At 42.9% G+C, this 22039-nt stretch overlaps 1 protein-coding gene across 3 annotated transcripts in view; it reads left to right on the forward strand.

The window, feature by feature from the left end:
• Positions 1-22039, forward strand: part of LOC139060976 (protein FAM91A1) — a 54187-nt gene that overhangs the window by 25068 nt on the left and 7080 nt on the right. For 2 of the 3 annotated variants that reach the window (XM_070540338.1, XM_070540337.1), the window contains 15 exons: positions 295-362; positions 2720-2842; positions 3462-3552; positions 3681-3703; positions 5461-5500; positions 5705-5811; positions 6785-6823; positions 8920-9023; positions 9820-9941; positions 11604-11704; positions 11816-11902; positions 12608-12843; positions 14344-14431; positions 17296-17406; positions 20943-21056. In XM_070540338.1, the coding sequence (XP_070396439.1) occupies positions 339-362; positions 2720-2842; positions 3462-3552; positions 3681-3703; positions 5461-5500; positions 5705-5811; positions 6785-6823; positions 8920-9023; positions 9820-9941; positions 11604-11704; positions 11816-11902; positions 12608-12843; positions 14344-14431; positions 17296-17406; positions 20943-21056 (1410 nt within the window). In that variant the 5' untranslated portion in view covers positions 295-338. Of the gene's footprint in view, positions 1-294; positions 363-1429; positions 1460-2719; positions 2843-3461; positions 3553-3680; positions 3704-5460; positions 5501-5704; positions 5812-6784; positions 6824-8919; positions 9024-9819; positions 9942-11603; positions 11705-11815; positions 11903-12607; positions 12844-14343; positions 14432-17295; positions 17407-20942; positions 21057-22039 lie in introns of all 3 variants that reach the window. The other variant, XM_070540336.1, reaches the window with a different exon arrangement.

Consider the following 22039-nt stretch of genomic DNA (forward strand, 5'->3'; position numbering starts at 1 on the left):
ATGTATATATTTCATAGGTTGAATCTGTACTAAATGTTTAATGCAATGTGATTTTTCTAAGTTTGCTTTTATGGGGGTCACTAACAGACATTTCCTTCTCCAAGACATAATGAGTGGGGAGTGGGGGGGTGTAATAATATTAAGGTGCTACTCACACTCAGTTAAGTAATTAAGTTACTGATTACAATTGCAGTAACTTATGCTGCACTCTAACTCAGTTCAACCTTTTTGATGAGTGTCCTTTTAAGCATTGCTCACAGCCGCACAGCTTAACTACACCGGTTCCCATTACAGGCTTGAGATTGCTTGGCATAGGCCGGAACCAATACATCGACCTGATGAACCGCTGCAGGTCTTCAAAGGTGAGCCCCTGTTATCTCTGTTGCTCAACTCAAATCCTGTTTGGTTATCATTGGCTCCGTACTGACAGTATTGGGTAAAGACCAAGCTAACGTTATCACAGCTCGATTAACACAGTTATGTCTGATATATATTTGCAGCCATTGCGGTGGTTTCAAGCCTCTCTTTTCTTTAACGAAATACTATTGCTTATAATAAAGTCCACTTCCTGCCTGATGTCATTGTTCCAATGAGGATTTGCTGTAATCATTGCATGAAAAGTTGCAGATGTACACATATTTACCAAGTAACAAGTGGAATGGCATGACCATCGGCCATAGCACACCGCTTGCGCCGATGACCAAAACGTAGTACGCCACATGGTGGAAGCGCAAAGGCGTGCATACACGATTTGACGTAACCTGACATCCGTAAGTTGTAGTTGTAATATATAAAGTATTTGTTGCATAAAAATTGTCACAGGTAAAAAAAGAAAAGCAACTGCACTACAAAATGCACAAAGTGAGACTTCTACAGCAGCACAACTTACATAGCTTCTGCATCGTTGGCTCCTAAGTACGAAATGTAGTCCTATAGCGGCCTTGACCAGATGCAGAGAGGACTGTTTGGCTGTGAAATTTTAGCTCAGAAAAAGCCAAAGCGCATTAGTTGAAGAACTGACTGTGCTGTTGCTTGACTGGAGAAGGAAGTTGGAGTTGAGGTATGAATGTGCATATGGAGACGAATGAATTGGTTCATGTCCAGTGTGTCTGATCTACACTAGGAATGCAAGCATAATGTGTTCACTTGTACTGCATGTACATGCATACGTGTAAAGTATGTACGAGTCTACTATGTACGAATGCGCCATTTTCAAGTCACCACTGTCATGTAAAGTAGCATGCCTGACAAACGTATGCAGTATCCATTAAGGAACGTTCCTTTGTCTATCTCACACGTGTCCAGTGTGAACCAGGTGAACGTGTACATTTCTAGACCGGTTTACTTCCACTTCTGTCCGTTTCGTTCTCGCACTTCTGGTACAACTTAATGTTAGTTTACTGAACATTTCTTCTTGTGCTTTCTTTAGTTCCTCAATAGGGCACTTAAGTTGTCACGTGTAAGTGTTTACTTTTTTAAACTAGCTTTTCTATGCATCAATTATTAGTGCCTGAAAGCGTATTGACGTGTGCAGCCTGTTGAAGGTGATAACTTCTAAAAGAAATCCATTCTGCAAAAATTTTTGGTTTCACCAGAGAAAAACGAATGAAGATAGCTGATCACCAACATCCTAGTTTATGTCCGTCACAGGACAAAGGCCTCTCCCAGCGATCTCCAATTACCCCTGTTTTTTGCCAGCTGACCCCTGTCTTATGCCTACAAATTGTCTTATTTCATCACACCAATTAACGCTCGGCCATCCTCGACTGTGTTTCGCTTACCTTGTAATCTGTTTTGGTACTCTAATAGACAGTCGGTTGTCTCTGCTTTAAGCATGTCTCTATTTCCCAGCTCTGTTGTTTTTCCCTTTTAATCTTGGATAAGTTGTGAGGAAAACTTGCAGAACGTTCTGATACAATTAAAAGCACCAAAAGTTTTGTATTGGAACGGTAAAAAACCTGAAAATTCCAGCTGTGCAGTTATTCAAGTTGTACCAAACAAAGTCAACACTTATATGTTTGTACGCAGTCCGACAGATGTATTACAGAAGAAAGACGAAAAAAAAAAAAAGCAGACAAATGCTGCAGGTTCCACAAAAAAGCATTCACTTTATGCTTAAGTTTTCATTTGCTGTAATGCTGTTGAAATGTGACGTTGGCCAAGAGCATGGACATAGATGGCTCTGTAGAAGATTGGTGCCAAAAGCTGTCCCAAGTTGTTGACTGGCTCTCTCTACAATTTCGAGTAGCTACCTTGTTGGCCAGGACTGAGATTGTAGTATTCACCGCAGTCATTCTCAGAATGTTAACATAACCACATTGTGTGGGGTATTAAAGTTTGCTTATTAGTCATCCATGTGCATTGAAAACAATGCTAACACTAGTATCTCTTACTACTATAAGTGAGAAAAATGGCATGTGGGAGGTGACCGAAAAGCTATATTTTTTGTTTGTTGCAACCACACAAAGCCAGCAGACAGCAAAACCAGAGAAAACACTGGGGAAATTGTGGGTTTGTCTTAATTGAAATGTAGAAAAATAAGGAAAAGGGAAAAGAAAGTGGACAAAAGGACAACCTTGCCACAAGTGGGAGCTGAATCTACCGTGGTTGTGGGTTTGGATCCTACTGGGAAGCAAAACTGTCTTTCCTTCTATGTCGTTGCTTTTGTTGTTGCTCTGATCTGAGGCAATGCTTCTCTCTGTTTCTTCTTTCGAGGTAGAAATTCTTTACAGTGAGACGGAAGTCCGTGCGAGACCTCCTGCCCACGAAACCAGTACCAGACATTCCCATCGAGCCTTGGTGGTACATCAATGTTGGCTACGTCACGGAGGATGACATCAAGGTTGGTGTTAGGGCCTCTTGCACACGTGACATTTATTTTAGATATCTTTAAAATAGTAAGTTCGTGCTACATTTTCAGTTCCTGGAATGGAGATCATGTAGCTCGATGTCTTTTTCTCCCTCTCTCTGAGTGCAGGAAGTGGTACTGTAAACAGCCTCAAAGGTGAATTATATTAGGCCTGTTCATTGATAAGCCAAACAGTCTGGTGGCCTTGGCTTGATTTGCTATGACTTCTATTCACTTCAGTCAAGTTTGACTTCTGACATGACAAACAGACAATCTTCAAGGTCCATTTCCTGTTTCTCCTGATGTAACTGGCTTCAGAAATGAACTAATCAGCAGGCTAGGAGAAGACAAAGACAAGAGATTGTGCATGATGCAAGTTGATTATATCAAGCATGAATTATATAGACAGTAAGTGAGATATGGAACTGAGGTAATCCTGAACTTGCAAGTGGTCAGAGATAATGGGCACTCGGTCGAGCTCGAAAGTTGTCTCGTCATCTTAACCAGTCACCAGGCTGTCCTAGGTTAATTAATTGGTGTGCACAGGTCTGTTCCTAAATGGACGCTTTGTTCTATTTGCTAGTCACTCAGCTTTGTTCAACTTCAACTGCAGGTCGTCTCGACAGGCGAGAAGACCGTGATCGACAAAGTAATCGACGACGGACCACAAAGGGCTGGGACACTAAAAGCGGATGATGTGAGAAGTGTGTGCCTTTTGAGTGTACTTTTGAAATGTATTTACTGCTTTTTTTTTATGTACTGTTGTCATTCACTTTGCCATGAGAACATGTCTCGCACATGTTTGTTCACATTTCTGACACTTTTCTTTCAGGCCTCTACCTGAAGGGGCTGGTATACCGTATATACTCGTGTAAGGGCCGCCCTCGTGTAAGGGCCGCACCCCAACTTTGAAAGCGGATATTTCGAAAAAAAAAAACAAAAGTTCAAAATGTCCCGCCAGAAAAGTGTAGTTAGTTCATTTACAGCCAGATGGCGCTGCACGCTTTTCCGCTTTTATTCTACTTCCGCCGACGCGCCGACCACGCTGTTGACAGCGCGCCGCCATATTTGCCTTGTGCGGCCTCTTTGTTGGCATCGTTCCTAGCATCGTGTCGATACGTTGGCAGCGCGACTTCAGATCGGTGTCGTCGGTGTCACTTTGTTGGTTGTAGTGAACCCTGCAGAAGCCAGCGCACGTGACGGACGATGGGCCGGCATCTGAGATCATTCACTGCAGCATTTAAGCTGCAAGTGATTGACTATGCCGAGGAGCACGGGAAGCGGGAAGCTGGACGAAAGTACGACGTCGATGAGAAGCGCGTGCGTTACTGGATGAATCAGAAAGATGCCCTCGCCGCTACTAACAGGAGCCGAAAGGCGTTTCGCGGGAAAAAGTGCAAGTACCCGCAACTCGAAAGCGAGCTCGTCAACTACGTCGTCGACACACGAAGGGACGGCTACGCCGTATCGACTGACATGATACGCGTCAAAGCCCTCAGCATCGCTCGCCACATGGAAATACCCCCGGCACAATTCAAGGCAAGTCGGGGCTGGGCTACGCGGTTTATGAACCGTAACCAGCTTTCTATTCGGCGCCGAACGACGATTTGCCAAAAACTGCCGCGCGAGTACGAAGACCACGTCATTAAGTTTCATCGCTTCGTGAATGCTCTCAGGAGGGAGCATGAATACGACCTGTCCCAAATTGGGAATGCGGACCAGACACCTGTGTGGTTCGATGCACCGGAAAGCACCACAGTGGATTTAAAAGGTGCGAAAAGTGTGTCTGTGCGCACGACTGGTGCAGAACGCCAAAGGTGCACTGTGATGTTGTGCATCACGGCAGACGGCAGGAGGCTTCCGCCGTACGTCGTATTTAAAAGGAAGACTCTCCCAAAAGAGAAGTTCCCTCAGGGAATCGTCGTACGTGCGCAAGAGAAGGGCTGGATGTCCGAGGAACTGGTCGTTGACTGGATTAAGACCGTCTGGGCAAACAGACCTGGAGGGCTGTTACAACGGAAAGCCCTCCTTGTTTTGGACAGCTTTAGGGGCCACTTGACCGACCGCGTCAAGAACCGAGTTGCCGCAACTCGTACGGACTTGGCCGTCATTCCCGGTGGCCTGACGAGTGTGCTGCAGCCGCTCGACGTATGCGTCAACAGACCATTCAAAGTGGAATTTCGCCGATGTTACTCTGAATGGATGGCTGGAGGCGTCCACGAGAAGACCCCTACAGGACGGCTGAAGCGGGCGTCGCTCCAACAGGTGTGTGAATGGATTTTGAATGCGTGGCGTGCCATGTCAGTAGAAGTAGTTGCTAAAAGCTTCAAGGTAACGGGAATTTCGAACTCCATGAACGGCACCGAAGATGACCGTCTCTGGGAAGACGCGGACGCCGAGGCGAGCTCCTCCGAGAACGAGGACAGCGAAATGGAATCCGAATAAAAACATTTCTGGCATGTCATTTGTGACTCTTGCACTCTGCTACTGTTGCATAAACAGTACAGACCTTTGGCCTGTACTGCCTGTACTAAATCGGCCTGATTCGTGTAAGGGCCGCACCTAGCAAAATTTTCGAAGAAAAAGTGCGGCCCTTACACGAGTATATACGGTACATTGACGTTCCCCTCCATGACCATGACTGTGTCTCAGGTGAGTCGGGCATTAGTTCATGCAACATAGTCCAAAAGAAAGTTATGAAATTTTTTTAAAATTTACATGGATGGCCATAAAAATTGATATCCAACATTGGGGCGGCACCATATTTGGTGTGGATTTTGCGTACGAAAAGACATTATTTCTGTACTTCCTCATTTTACTGGTGGCTCTCTTCATTTCTTCTTTTTCTATTTTCAGTGCCTCCTCTGGAAGGTTTTGTGATGAACAGAGTACTTGGAGATTATTTTGAGACGTTGCTGTACAAAATATTTGTTTCTATAGATGGGAACACCCCACTTTCGGAGGTGAGCTCAAACTCTGTGACGCTAGCTGGTTGAACTTGTTTATTGTTCTGCTCTCGACCTCTCTCTTGTGCTGCCTTGTAAATAGCTTGTTTAAATGTGTAATTTTGACAGTTTTTTTGGCACAGTAGTTGCAACTTCTTTTGGCTCAATGTGTCCATCTGTGTGCCATTCTAAAGGATATTGCTGTCATGTGTTCACGCCAGCAGATATAAAATCACAATGTTTTCAAGACAAAGTATATCATTCAAATTGAAAGTATTTTGTTCACCACAGCGATATAATTCTTGTAGCTGACATTTTGATTGAGTATTTTTATTCTCGTTGTAGTAGCATGCAAAATAGCCATCTTTTCTCTTTCTGTACATAAAATTATTTTTTCCTGTCTTGGCTTAGAGCCCATATTGATGGACCTCCCTAAACTCATTGAAAAATTCAAACCTTAAGTTTAAATCTATTTTGCTATTGTTTGCTTTCCATAGTGCTGCAGATGCCGAAAAAATGTGATAACAGTAAAATTTCAACTGATAGTATTAGCTCCCACCTGAAGACTGTATATGGTTAAGGCTTTAAAAAAAGAAAGTAACTTGGACTCTGGTTTGAAACTGAAAGTGCTGCTGTTGAATTAGTCTACATGATATGTGATTTTCTTGTCTCCTTCACTCTTTGTACTGTGCAGTCCACTATTAAAGAGAACACCTAAGCAGCACCAAAGCAAATATAAATGGAACACTTCTTTGCGTCTTTGTCAGAAAGAAGTGGCTGATGTTATCCATTGGACACAGATTTATGCATAATATATTTGTATGTGGGCCTTTATGCTGTATCTCAGCAAGAATCAATGTCAGAACATTAACTGCATGTTCCCATCAGTACTAGACTGTACATGTATTGTACAGTCATGCTTTTGCTTGAAAATGAAGGTTACAGTTCACTTGTGAAGTAGCGCGATTGACACCAGCTCTTTTCCTCCTAGCTTGCTAGTGTGCTGAGGATCGACGTTCAACTTGTAAAGGTCAGTGCTTGCATTGTTCTCACATTGCTTGATAATAAACAGCTTCTTCTTTATCGATGGGGGCGAAATGCGAAAACACCCGTGTGCTTAGATTTAGGTGCACGTTAAGGAACCCCAGGTGGTCAAAATTTCCGGAGTCCTCCACTACGGCGTGCCTCATAATCAGAAAGTGGTTTTGGCACGTAAAACCCCAAATATTATTATTATTCTTCTTTATCAAGTTGTGTGTCATATACAGCGAGGATTTCATATTTTCATATCCTTAATAAAACCATGAATAGCTATAACTGTTGTCTAGAACTTTGGCTACAGTAAAGAAAAAAAGACATTTTATTTTCATTGCACACATAAGCCTCAATTCATGCCCTCAAGAAGATCATAGTTGCTTAAGTAAATGAATTACTGTTAAACATAAGCACATTGCATGAAAGAAGAAAATAAGATTAAATACATACAGCATGTCGCGTCTGTAGGAAAGCTCAGTACAAGTGCCTTGCCTCGGCATAGTCGCCAGTATTTCTTGTGTAGATATTTCACACAGAAGTTGCCATAGTTACTCAGTTCTAATGCACTTTTGATCGTAATGTGCACCCACTTTTTCACAGCTAGAAATTGAAAACGCAATATTGTAACGTGCACTTTGATTCTCAAACTTGGAGAAATGCGAAATTCAATACCCTTGACTGTTCTTATCAGATTTTCATGGTCAGAGAGGGATGTAGTGACTTGATCTCACGAGGAAAAAGGAAATTTATTCCATCTGTGCCACGGTCGACTGATTGTAACTGCCAGCTATGGGCGGCGTTAAGTGATGACTAACTTCCGGGCGCTCGCAGGAGCTTCTGGTAGCCACAGTATTTCAATGCACAGCCTTTGAGGTTGTGAGGAAGGATTTGAGATGGGTGAAGGGGAGGGGGATATGGACACACCTATTGCAGTATTGGCTTCATATTTGATTCTAACCTACATGTCCTATTTTAGTTAATTTTTTTCTGGAAGAAGGGTACACGTTATAATTGAGTAAATACAGTAGATTTCACTGTAAGTTTTGTTTAATACCATTCTCAGATGCAGTCACTGCCTGTTCCATTGAAAATAAATCTTTGTCGTCTGCACTATAAGTTCTTGTTGTCTGCAGCGATGCCCAATGAAAAATCAATTTTTTTCAATGAGAGCTAAGGCAGCACTGTCTGTTTTAAGTGAAGGAAATGTCCTTTGATGAGACCGTTGGTTAGTGCTGCTCTCCAGGCAACAGATGGCACCATTTATTCTGCTGAAAAAGAAAATGTCGTTCTTGCATTATTGTGGACATTCTGTGCTTGTGTATTGCATACAAACATACAAGTACTGTGTCCATGTGTGATATTAACTTAAATGTACTGCATAATCAAAATGCTGAGAAAAATTTTAAAATAAAGAAAGCAGTGATTCATCAAGAAAATGCATTTAAACAGCTTATTTGCAAGTGGAAGATGCTGCACGTATAATATAACAAATTGGTGGAAGTTGCCAGAAAGTACTCTGTCAAAATGCTGAGCGATTCAACCGTAAAAAAAAAAATACTAAATGATTCGAGGAATATATAGACAGTAGCTTGGCATGGTTTTCACAGAAATGCACAGAAGTACAAGCCTTTATTGTAATAATAAAAATCTTATTTCCAGAATATTTGCTTTTGCCACAGAAAGTTTTCACTTCAGCTGTGCAAGTAGTTTGTACAGCGGTGCATACAACTACACCAGTTGGCAACTCATGTTATTATTCGGACAATGAAAATTTTCACTAAATAAGAAACATATCATGTATTCAGGTGCGTATTTTGTGAAAACAGCATAGTGACATCGTCTATACTTTGCAAATTATGTAATTTTGACTTTCTGTCCCTTTAGGATCATCCAGTAGATGTGTGATGCATGGCAGTTTCTATATATGGTTTGTTGCAGATTATGAAAATTACTTATGCGCTGCAGCATTGTATTCACCGAGTATAGTGTACAATTATTTGCTTGCAGTTTTCTTTTTTTCCATACGTGTAGGCTGTTTCTTTGTTTTTGAAATGAATCAACTGTTCGTTGTTTGTTGCTGCGCCTTTCCAGAATGCTGTATCTATGTACTGTCGGCTCGGTTTTGCACAAAAGAAAAATAAGGACATGTCGGGATTGGATCCTTCCTGGCTGACACAGAACTGCAAGGCTGTCAAGTGAGCGTGCACTCCTCCTTTCCTTACGAGTTTGGCCCCTGAAAGTGGGCTTCTGTGACATACTCATAACACAGGGAGAGTACTGCTCCGCAGGCAGTGCAAATTTAGACAGCTGCACGAGCGCAGAAACAGACCAGCACGAGCGCCGAAATGCTACAGTGGTCAACCATCTGGCCCACCAGTGGAGTTTCAGCTTGTCCATAAACGTTTTACTGTTTGCGGAGCGCCAGGTTACCCGAGAAGTGTAGGGCAGCATCAATGCTGGTAGCGACATCTGGTGAGCACACGAAGCTAATACTGCCTTAACCCATCACATTATACTTGAGTGTTGGTGTAAAGTGTTGTTAGCAACATAATCGTTAACGCGCAGTCCTTTTATGATTTTCCTTCAGCAAGAGCGCTCGGACAACACGAAAATGTTTGAAACACATTGTAGTTGGACAAAGCGTCACAGATGTCACTACTAGCCTTGCTACTGCCGTCCACAGCTCTGCTAACCTGGTCAATTGCTATGAAGTTTAGAGACAAGCTGAAACTCTCTAATATCTTCTTAGTGAGAAATATTCATACTTATGAAAACTTGTTGATAAAGCAGTTAGTCGTTCTTGATGTATCAATTTTTATGGATAATCTATTGGATGATTCAGTGACGGATTGTCTGTTAACATTTTAACTGTTTATCCTCTCTTGGCCTGTCCTTTGTTTCTGAGTTGCAACACTGATGCATTCTGAATTTATGTTTGAGTTTGTAGCAGCACTTTTAGCTTAATTTAGCACATATCGATATTCTGATCAGGTCCAGCAGCCTGGAGGTTCAGGAGTTCATGTCAGTTTTGCACACGGAAGTGGAGAAAGAAGGCCGGCTCGTCGGTGGAGAGTCGGCACCCGCCCTGGATTCTACCAGCCTGGACGAATCAGGTACTGCGGAGGAACTTACTCTGTTATTTCAGACCACATTTTGTGTAGCATTTTCTTTACTACTGTCAGCATTGTGGTTTTGTTGTACAGTCTTCAGTTTTGGCAATGGTCATACCAAGACCTCAGTCCTGCATATGCATCTGGGAATAGTGAAGGATTTGTGAATGTTTGAAATTCCAAATATGAATCAAACAGTCCCTGCTATTCAATGTATATTCGATTCATGAATTCGCTATTTGAAGTTGTTGAATAATTGTTTCTTTCGAATATATAAAGGATAAAAATAGCCATTGCAGTCTAAAGGGAGACAGAACAATGGATGTGATGACAGTTTAACATAATTTTGCTGCCAGGTATCTGTGGTTATTGTGCAGGGGCACCAGTTTGTGAGTGAACACGCCTTTGTATTTTTTTCGCCTTAGCACACACATTAAGAATGAAAGTTGCATCTATATTAACATTTCTGCGGCACAATATAATGGCATCACTTTGCCTAACCAAATGGCAGGCAGGAATTGATAGTACTGCTTAGTTTAGCAGCCACCTATGAATGGGGACCTTGCAATAATCTCATCTTGCAGAATTCAGTCTTTTTTGGTCCACATAAAAGTCAGGCTATACTATCATTAGCCGTCTTCCTTGGTGAAAATAAGCGTGATTCTTGTGAGTAGATTTCTAGTGCATAGAAGAGCACGACCAGAGGTGTTCTTTGGAGCACGTGCTGCGAAGTTTCTATTGCTGGCACTCTGGAAACTGTGACCAAATAGCTCGACTGCCACATCAATCAGCAAAGTTTAGAAAGGGATGTTCACATACCGACATAGCAGTGTGCTGCTCAAATCCCCCAATTCCTATGGGCAGCATTCTATCTCAACCACTTTCAGGGATGCTTTCAGCTTTGTATAGTGTAACGTCCCAAATGATGTCTCACTGGGAAGATGAGTATTCTCTCAGTGTGCTTAACAGTTGTGCGAGATAGAAACGACTCTGATGGGAGGTGTTCCGTTTCTTCATTCATCACACCCGCTTACTGTCACACCCACTTGCAGCATTCTATTTCAGTCACTTTCAGGGATGCTTTCAGCTTTGTGTGATGTAACGTCCGAAATGACATTTCACTGGGAAGATGAGTATTCTCTCAGTGCTCTCAACAGTTGTGCAAGATAAAAACGACTTTGATGGGAGGTGTTTTGTTTTGTTCGTCACTTCCACTCACCGTCACACACACTTACTGTCACACCCATTTGATGTCACATGTCGCCATGCCGTTGCTGGCTTAGCCAGTCAGTGAACACTATAAGTGATTGAGAATGCATATCCTTGCCTGCTAGATGACTGGCTATTCAAAATTTAAAACACTGCTTGAAGGGACGTATTCCTTTGGTTTGTGCCCTTCTCTAAGAATAGTTGAATTTGATACTTGGGTATTGCATTTGGCTATTGTACATGGCTCAACGAAAAGTTTAGCTGCATTATCGAAGTCAAGTTTTAAAGCTTGTTCAATCTGAAGCCAGCAAGTTAATTGCTGCGCGGAAATGAAAAAAAGCATGAGTGCTTAGAAATAAGATCTGTTTTTAACTGCGGCATGCTTTTTTTATTGAAGCAGCTAGTGAGCTTCAAGAACATGCAGAACCTCGTTTTGTTTTTATCCTTGTTTGTTAGCACCGACAGATTTGTCCACAGTGGGAAACCGTGTGAAACGGATAGGCTTCCTTTTCGACTCCAACCTGACCGCCTTCCTGATGATGGGCAACTTGTCCCTGGTAAGCCTCCTTGGAGTCTAGAAGGGGGGCTGCATCATTGATCAGTTAACACATTGCAGGCATTACAGCACTTCGTTATTTCTGCTTTTGTCGTCTTTCCTGGTACAACAGGGTCTGAAGAGTCATGCTGTGACCATGTTTGAAGTGGGTAAGCTCTCGGACGAGTCGCTGGACAGCTTTCTCGTGGAGCTAAAGAAAGTGAGCCTGCTTTCATTTCTGCACATTCTGTGCTGTCTTACCTGCATGCTATCGGCTCAGCACAAATAGATTTGTTGATTCACTTCCTGTATCATTTTACAATGCATTTTACACACGTTTGAGTGTCTGTCAGCTCATGAAACCTAAAATTAGTTAAAAATCCTGCGGACACAACACTGAAAGGGTGGAGGAGGAGCTAGCACGCATTTTTCTTTTAGGTTTTACTTTTCGCATACACCTTTTGTGGGACACATACATACCATACCCTTGAAGGTCTTTTATTGGTGAAGGTACACACCTGGTTGAAGCAAGTTAATTCAGATAAGTTCTTCTGCAGGCAAAATCAACAGTGAAATAGTTGAAACAGCCACTGCAATCTAAAGAATGTGTCACCTGTCAGTGTCTTCCATTCCAAGTTTCTTGCAGTATGTATGCTGCATCTAAGGGAAAATCAAATGCATAAATAACCAACAAAAGGTGTGTGTTCGGGGCAAACTTTTTAAAAAAGTGTGTGCTAACCCCTTCTCTTTTTATTTTCTATAGTCATGTCCACGAGGTTTTTACAAATTTTGGTGCTCATAGGTTGGCAGGTATGCAACAAAGACTGCATGCAAGCTATAGCATTGGCCTCTGAGGAAAGGTTCGTTTAACGCTCTGTCACAGTGCCCTGCCATTTCTAACTTCCTCTGTGCGTTTGTCGGTCAGGTAGGAGAGGCAGGGGAAGGAGAGGCTCAACGGTACTTTGACCACGCGCTGACCTTGCAAGACACCGTTCGTTTCTTGCGCTACAATGCCGCCATCGTACCAGAGAGCGAGACCCAACCGGCCGAGGAGTCGTCGTCGACGACTGGTTTTGGCCTGGGTCTCGACCTGGTGCGCTGCGAGAGCCTGCAGAACCTGGACCAGGACACCTGCGCACGGCTGCTCAACAAAAACTATGCGTGAGTCGGGGGGAGGGGGGGGGAGGCTGTTGCTTTGTGCCGCAGCCAATGGACAGCTTTGGCTGTGTGTAGCTCATAGTTCGCTCCTCTCACATCTCATGCGCTGAGTCACTGCAGAGAGCTGGTTTAATTTTGTGTTTTCGATAAGTGTGACGTAGCATGTCTCCCACTGACATGAGCAACGCAGTCAGCCTCTGCAAATGTGATGAGAAGCTGAGCAGACATAGCATGGCTGCTATTTTGGACACTGTTGAATTTCGCGTTGTTGTCACATTCTGCTATCTCTGCATCTTGCAACCTAATGCAACCCATCTGCAGCCTAATGAAAGCTGACAAGTTGGCGAGTTTGACGGTGTGGTGGAATTTGGTGGTGCCAAGGATAGCACCGTGTCATGGTCTGCTCAGTCACTTCAACAGCGCATCCAGGGCAGTGTTCTGTGCCTTCCACTTCCAGCTTGTTGTGACCCAATAGTGTTGTCATTTAGAGGCTGTGTGGAAGACGCACTGGTCTGAGCTGAGCGGACCATAAACGCTCAGCTAAAACTCTGTGATGAACAGTCAGGAAATGTGGAGAAGGAGGATATTGACCCTGTGTAGTGACAGTGAGGAGGGACAAATCAGCACCACATGGAGCGGATTAAAGAACCAAACTCATTACTGCGCAAACTTCTGCCCAAAAATAAAAGGAGCGCCAGAGTGACCATGATAGTGGTGAGAACAGTCAGCAGTCTAAACTGAACTCATGGGCCAAGTATGTCTGTTGTTTATGTACGGGCACCACCATGTCACTGTACATTCCCGACTAGTCGTTGGTGCTTGCATAGATTTAATGCTGTACGACACTATTCTTATCTCATGTGCAATCTTGTTAGACTTTGCCTTTCTCAATATCAAATGAGCAACAAGGTTGACAAAAGTTTTGTCAAGCACATCTATTGCCAAGTTGACTAGTGCAACTTGATAACAGTTATAAATCCAGTGAAGGTAGTCACTGGCAAAAAGTAAAACATTATATTTGTGGCGGGTTTGAACAAATGTGAAGTTGTGAAACAAGGGCAGCAGCGATGTGTGGGGTAAAACGGTGGCAGATGTTCAAGAGTGCTTCAAAATCAGGAGCCATTATTTTCACATAGTGGCCATTTTCCCTCAAGTTGGTAGTAAATTTTTATCACCGAAAAGCATGCGCAAGTACAGTTTGTACTATCAGTGTTCTCAATTTTTTCTTAATTGTTCGAATAGCTCCAACATGTCCGTGCACTAAGCAAGGACTCCACTAAATTGAAACTGCAGTGCAAAATTATAGTAAAAAAGTGCATTCGGGAAATGAAGGTACCTTCATGTTACAGTGCCATAGGATGCAAAAAAGAAATGATGCAAGACCAGTAGGCTTACAGGAAAGCATCACTGGACAGCTTTGCTAGACATTTTTGCAAAAATGAGATTTATCATGCCGAGGTTCAGGTGCGTTTTCATCAGCTGCTCATTCCTCCATCCTTTCAGGCTGTTGGTATCAATGGCACCGCTGAGCAACGAAGTGAGGCCAGTCACCAGCTGTTCACCTCCTCACTTGGGACCTGCCGTTCCTGAGGCAAGTTCGAGCTTCTTTTAATGTCTTTAAAGGGGGGGGGATGAGGGTCATATAAATTATCTTTTTTGTTATTTATCAACTGATCTTTATCAAATCTGGCGTGCAAATTTTAACTTTGTTGGTGCTGTGTCTACAGTCTAACCTGAATATAATGAGCTCAAGTAAATCCAATTCTCTACATCAAACATGCAAAATTTACTGGCTGATACTCATGTAATATAGCCCCCTAATAACAAACTGGGCATTGGCTATAAATGGAACTTGGGGCATCTGCTGCTTGTGGAATTAAGCAGCAAAAAAAAAGGGGGGGGGAAGAATGACTGGAGCTGATCACCACAACCTTGCACATAGAGAACACCATTCTCAGTGACGTTGGAAAACAATTAAAGCTCAGGCAAAAATTAGGGCTTATTGTGTGTAGTATTGTCTGTAATAAATGGATTTTTTCCCTTGTTTCTTGTCTCAGCTGCAGACAATAAATTTGTATATAACGAATGCATCACAAAGATTTGTTAAAAGGGCCCCTCACCAAGTCTGGCCATTTTGAGCTGACAAGTGCAGAGCATACAATATGCAATAACGATCATGTCTGCAAAGTATTACATCGCTAGCATCATGGAAAGATATGAAATTTGAAGCTGAACGCCGTTTGCCCTTCACCTCCCGGCTGCCGCGCTCAAAGCCGGAGGGTGATATACACGTGCTAGTGCGCCTACGTACACATGTTTGTGCTGTGGTGTCACTCGTGGTGACAGGTGACTTCGAGAATTATTCAAGGCAACATCCATTATATGTGTAATATGCTGCTTGAATAGATGGATTAAAGCTTAGGGAAATAATAAAAAACAAACTGAATGTCTGCTTGTTGTTGTTTTCCTTCACCCTGCAGCACGAGAGATGTGCTTCCATTTTGTCTGGTTATTCCGACGTTGTGCAGATGACTGCGCAGACACCGTGACTATGTCATTTTCTACCGTGTTCCAGCACGCGATCATGCTCTGTGATCTGCTTGTGTCTGCCTCAGTATTCGTGTAGCACTGACTTGTACGGGTGGCTCAGGCGTTCTCGTGCACAGTGTGCAAAGTCATGTGCTGCGCGAAACGAGACAATCACAACAGCTCGAGCGCAATACCATTAGCGGTAGTGTGCCTCACCGCATAAAAGCGAGGAGAAATAAAAAAATTAATGTGAGGCCCGTGATATATGTGTCACGCGATCATTGAGCCCCAGCATGGGAGAATGCAGGGAAGGAATTTTGCTTGCGGAGGCTAGAGGGGGCAAGTGGAGAGAGTCTCTCTCTTGGCAGTGGCGCTCGCCTCCTGAAATCATCGGTTCGCGGCAATGAAATATCGCTATCTTGGCTATTAATGAGCCAATTTCAAAAATGTTTGCCACAGAATGCTCCCTAGAGGACACGGAACAACTTCCAGCGTATAACTGAAGTTTTCTATGTGGCCTGGTGAGGAGCCCTTTAAGTTAGGTATAGGCGAGTTTCGGCATATCGAATTATGTGACATGTCAAACCTTTTCTGGCGCATGAGCCTGTTTCTTATAACCTGGTTCGACTAATAATAATACTGAGTTGTGCACTGTTGTAGACATACACTTTCATTATCCCTGGATTTTCATTAGCGAATCTCATGTTGTTTCCTGCTCACTGTGTGACGGACTGTAGTAAAGGATGCGTTGCCCAATATTTTGTATGGCCATACTTGGTTTTAGCACTATTACATGAAAAAGTGACAATAGTAGTGACAGCTGGATGAGTAAGCCAACCATCCATAGAACTAACCAACAGAGAAATTAGAATATCTTTTGCATTCATGCAGACCCCAGTCTTATTGGCATGTGATGGTGTGAACGTAGATACGTTTTGCGTAGCATTTAGCGAAACATTGTTGTAATTAGTTTCTTCTTTTTCATGTTTTTATATTTTAGCACCAGGTGGTGTAAACGAAAGTTTTTATATATATATACACACTTTTTTTGTTCAGTAAGTTTTAGTTGAGAGTCAGTGCATGTTTTTTTGCGTTTATTTTTAGCTGTTTAACCATGAAACGGTAAACCTTCTTGCACTTGAATGGGCGCTGGCTAGTCGTGGAAAGTAATTGCAGTAATGATTAGTGTGGTTGTGTGGGAGTGAAAAAAATGAATCATAAGCTGTTTCAAGGTTGATGTTGGCTGTAGTTACGGGCCTTCCAGTCAGAATAGCTAAACTCAGTTTTATACTTAGCAGGCAACACTGTGGTGAAAGCTATGCAGGTAGTGTGATGATAGATGTCCCTTGCTCACGCGTTTCACAGCACAGTTGTTTTCGCTCTGGAGGAGTTTGGATGGAGTAATCACTTCGTGTATTAAGACAACAACTAGTAGACGTAAGGCTATGTCAAATGACATACCATCTGTACAAATTTGTGCTTCCAGTATGCAACATACTACTATGTTGTGGCCCCGAGTGTAAGCAGTGTGCTACAGCTGCTGGTCACAAAATGTGCCACGCCACTTGCTTGGTGGTCAGTGGTTTGAGATCTGCGATGGCTTCCGTGTATTAATTACACAATATTTTGCGACATAAAAGTGTAAGACTTAATGTTACATTGAATTACAGGATGCATGACTAACTGCTGCTTTCATACGTAATGCACAATTTTTTGGGCCGTGAATGCAAGCAGTGAGAGAAGTTCTGTCTAGCCTTCGTGGCATTGACTGCTATGTGTGAAATGGGACTGCAGCCGTAATTATTCAGGTCAAGAGCTTGCCATTGTGGCCTGGATCATGCGATGCTGAAGGTCACTCTGGATTGTGACCTGGCTTTGCAGTCGTTCAGTTCAGGGCTTGTGATTGGAAATGTGCATGTACCGCAGGTGAACTCTGCCTGGTTCAAGCTGTTCATCTATGTGCTGTCTGGCCACGGTCCCCCGTCTCTCCTGGTTTCCAAAGGAACACGGTTACGAGTGCTGCCCAGCATCTTCGAGGTGGGCGGCACCTGATGGCTTTTGAAAAATTTACATTTGAAATACACTTAAACCTCGATGTAACGAACTTCAATATAACGAAATTCTCGATATAACGAATTATATAACTTTTTATACCTCCTTGTCCATAGAAATGTAGTTGAGTAGAACTTGTTGCGGGGCGAATTGGTTGGGGATATAATGAATACATCCAATGAAATCGGCGCTCGATCTGTCGTTTCATACTCTCCCTCCTAAGTCCTTATTTTCCTTTTTGGCACAACAATGTATTCATTTGTCCATAGAACACCATGTGTTTTGAACCTCATGATAACAAAGTGTGTTTGTACACGACTTCAATATAATGAAATTTCACTGCCACCGCGAAAGAACACCGTGGCAATAAATGGAAACTTCTGCAGATGCAGATGGTCAAATGGTTAAATTACAAGAGGCTGCTTGCGAACAAACTTCTCAAATTGCGTGCCGAAGCAGAGAAGCTTCATGTTTCATATAAAGTCAAAGTGTGATAAAATCCTATTGCGCTCCGTGCGCTATTTGCTTTGGGTGCCAGCGAAAGTGTGCGAGGGTGAGCCAATAAGGATGGTGGCTTGATGAGCGCCGTCTTCCTGCATGAGTGCGGGGTTGCAGAGAGCAAGCCTGCGGTAACATGAACAAGCGCACACGAGGGAGGGAGGGAGCAGGGGGGCAGGTTGGCATGAGTCTCCTTTCCTAGTGCAGCAGTAGCTGCCCATGGCTGCCAGAGTGGCTGATCGCATACACAGCCCGGGCGCCATGCTTTAGAGATGATCTGCCTCTTGTGCAAGGAGTGGGGGTGCTAAGGTGATGTGGCATCAATTGCGCTGTCTTCCCGTACGTCTAACGCATTGTTGTTGGACAAAAACGTCACAGGATGTCACTACCAACACTATTTCTGCCATCTTTTCTTTCTTTCTTCTTTGGTTTCATCATCAGCCTGGTTACGCCCACTGCAGGGCAAAGGCCTCTCCCATACTTCTCCAACTATTTGGTTTATTCAAGGCTAATTCGGTACAAAATTGCATTTAGAGACACGGTTAAAGGCTGAGGAAGTGCCTGATTTGGCCATGGCACCTTCTGCCTGGTTCAAGCTGTTCACCTACGTGCTTTTTGGCAGTGGAACGTCATTCATATGTATTGGGAAGAAACGTGCGAAAAGAATATGTCATAACTGGGAAAACGTGTGATCCGAAGTCACTAGAATATTTGGCAGGCTCAGATGTAGTTGACATTTTCATAACGCTAACCAATGCACGAATTGTTGCGGCACAAGATGCTGATGCTCGTGGAACTTGCAATGCCCGAGTGGCCCAAGATGCACATTGTCGATTTTGCAGCTTTGGCAAGCCTTACGTTTGTGCTCCTTGAATTTGGCTTGGTCAGCAGCTTCTTCGGGTGGGGTATTTTGGTGCGAAGTATTGATGCAGCCACTCAGCGTCAATCGTGTCACAAGACGCTGACATGAGTCGAGCTAGTGAGGCCAGAGTAGCTCAAAATGTGCATTGTAGTTTTCCTGTTGTATAGTGTTTCGGTATGGTGAAGGGAAACTTAAACGAAATAAAGCCCATGAGTGATGCCACAACATGATGCTGCTAGAGTGAAACATCGCATATTAAAAGTGTGTGATATGCTTCCAGAGTCACTGTGCCATACGTGCCGTGAAATAGATAGGTAAGGATCCTTATCGCATAGTTGTGAATGTGACATATGACGACCATGAGGAGATTGCTATTACCAGAAAAGGAAACCGAGCGCATGCCGGAATTTCTATGCAACACGGGTGGGCTAGTACTGTGGGGTAGTTGCCATAGCAGGTGTTTAATGCTCTCGATCGTGCATGCTTCGTGGCTTTTCTTGTTCTTTTGAGATCTAGTGGCTGGAAAATGTATGATACGATCGCAGTTTGGCAATGTACTGAACATTGGTACCGAAAGATTGTGTTTTCTGGGAACATACTAACCGGTAAAAAAGGAAGCGTTAGTGCATTGAGTAATTTTTTTGTGTTCGCAATAGTTTACCTTGGTTCCAAGGAAACTGGTCTTGAAATTGCCTGCACTGTGAAATTAGATTTGAAACCAAAATCGAATTTGTGATGTTAGCAAGAGCCTACCGTCCAAGCCAGCCTAGCCACTGTCATTGCTATTGCCGCCACATAATGGTGAGGGAATAATTTCTCGCACCGCATGATGACAATGCGCTGTTTTCACTTTTTGTTTACAAATGGTAATTAAAAAATAAGTTTTGTTTACATTATATGCTAATGACAACGAGTCATGTCACATGTTTTCGTTGTCTGGAAAATTGCATGCGCTGCAAGGTGAACTCTCGAAGTGGTTAGTCTTTGGGTGGGCTGCAGCCTTGTTTGTGATTGTTGCAGAGTCATTTTACAAATGCAGAATATCAAACGCTCAATGAACCCCTAGGAGAATGACATGTTGTGGTCCATAGACAGTGGTAAGCTGCGATCTTAGAGTGACAACGATGGACATAAAGTGTAAATAAATTTCTTTTGTGTGAAGGTAAGATTCACTAGTTTCATGTTTCTGATTGCCAGAATTTCAGGCATGCTATGTTCTTCCTGTTGAAAAATGGGTTGCGCGTTATGTTTTTACTTTATTTAGGAGCTCAAATGTCATTTCTGCATTAGTTTTCTACCTGGAAACCATAAGAACAGGGTATATGCTATACTAGAATTGGCTAAATAATGCCAAGTGAAGCAGTCGTGTGTTTGGTCGTCTCTTTCGGCCCCTCGTTTAATTCAGCTGGCCGGATAATAGATCATTTTGGTTAGTCCCGACGGGATCAAGTTAACAGAAGCCAACTGTACTAGTCCTGTCCGTCTCTGCCCATACGCATCTGCAGAGAGCCTCCGTGACTTGCTCATCAATCTTAAGTTGTTGACGGAGGAATAGGGGTAGCTTGCTGGACCTACAAGGTTATAATGTACACTGTGGTTACACTGAAGGTATTTCTAGGTTGCTGCGATTTGAATGAGCACATATAATTAATAAAATTGGTGTAATTACCTAGTCAACAGTCCTGTGTAGCGTAGAAATGTGTTTGCTGTTTGTGTACAACTGCTGCAAACGTTTTCTCCCTTGACGGTCATGAATGTAAGAGGCAGTGTTGTGTTACAGGCACGAGAAATTAATGCTGTTTTCACCAGTAAACAACCTCACAGTTTAGAACAACTTTGCAGCTTTTGGTTGATTTAACTGCTGATGCTGCAAGAATTTCCAGCTGATGCAGCGTTTGATGCCTTTTTTAAAAGAAAGGTTGCACAGATCTGTAATTACTTTCTTGAGATTTTGAGGCTTTTCTTGCAGTTTCCGGCTTTGCTCCCCATATTAGAGGGCACATACCTTTGCAAGGCTCAAACTAATTTTTGTGATATCAGTACGGCAAACCACGTTTGAGACAAACTTTGTTGAGACGGACTCTCTGCTAGGTTGAGCTGCTTGGGTGTTGTTCAGTTTTGTACTTCGAAGTGATTTTGACACTGCCGCGCACATTTTCAGGAGTATGACAAGCTGCTGGTCACAACGTGGGGTCACGGCCCAGGGACAGTTCCCACATCAAATGCCCTCATCACCCTCAACGATGCGCTCACGCATTCCGCTGTGCTCATTCAGGTATGGACACGTGAAGCGGGATGGCATTTTAGATAATGACACCACGGCTATTTACATGAAAGTAGAGAGGCTTGCCAGTGTTAAAGTATTAGCCTGCATGCTATTCTGCAAGGTACACAGAGAGAAGGGTAACCATTAAAAAAAAAAAATCTCCACACATTTAGCGATTTTTACGACTTTGAACTTGTAACTGCAAGAACTGCAAACAGTAGGCTCTCCTGTTGGATGCCACCGTATTCTCAAGAATTTTTATTTTTGCAAAATGTACAATATCAGCTTTGTCTGCTACGTTGCTGTCTGCTGTGGTCTTCGAAATATTTGCACTGTCGTCACTGCTCTCAGAGTCTGCATAGCATGCAGAATGCTATGCAAACTACCATGTGCCGGAGCTGCATGATAACATAGTGGTTAGCGCATTCAGTGGTGATGCAAAGCTGTTGATAGTTTAGTCCTTCTTGAACTATTGATAGTATTAAAACTGTCAATACTGCCATTCAAAGTGCACTATCGATAGTAAAATTGATAGTGTGTGATTGATATTGACGGTGCTATGTAGTACACTATAGAAATTTCCTTACCAATAATGTAAAATCACGTGACATACAATGTTTTAACGCTGCAACATAAATTTTTCAGTGTTTCCCTCTTCCAAATTGCATGAAAACAAGTGTTACTGATGGTTAGTAATTACAAAATATCTGGTATAATCACTAGCCAAGAATTGTAAAACTGTCAATAGCACTCTGAGTAGGGAATTATCGCAGTGCTATCAATGGTGCTACTGTCAATAATTTTCGTTACACTGTCGATATTGTCACAGCAAAATATTGTAATACTATGGATAGTGCTATCAGTCATCATACTAGCATTGATATCTTTTATTACACAATCAACAGTCAATTAACTGACGGTTTCACATCACTAGGTCATTCATCTCTCAAATGCATATCACTGCAATGGTATGAGATCGATCCCCGGTTGCA

The sequence above is a fragment of the Dermacentor albipictus genome, chromosome 6, assembly GCF_038994185.2.
Source record: "Dermacentor albipictus isolate Rhodes 1998 colony chromosome 6, USDA_Dalb.pri_finalv2, whole genome shotgun sequence".
NCBI lineage: Eukaryota > Metazoa > Arthropoda > Arachnida > Ixodida > Ixodidae > Dermacentor > Dermacentor albipictus.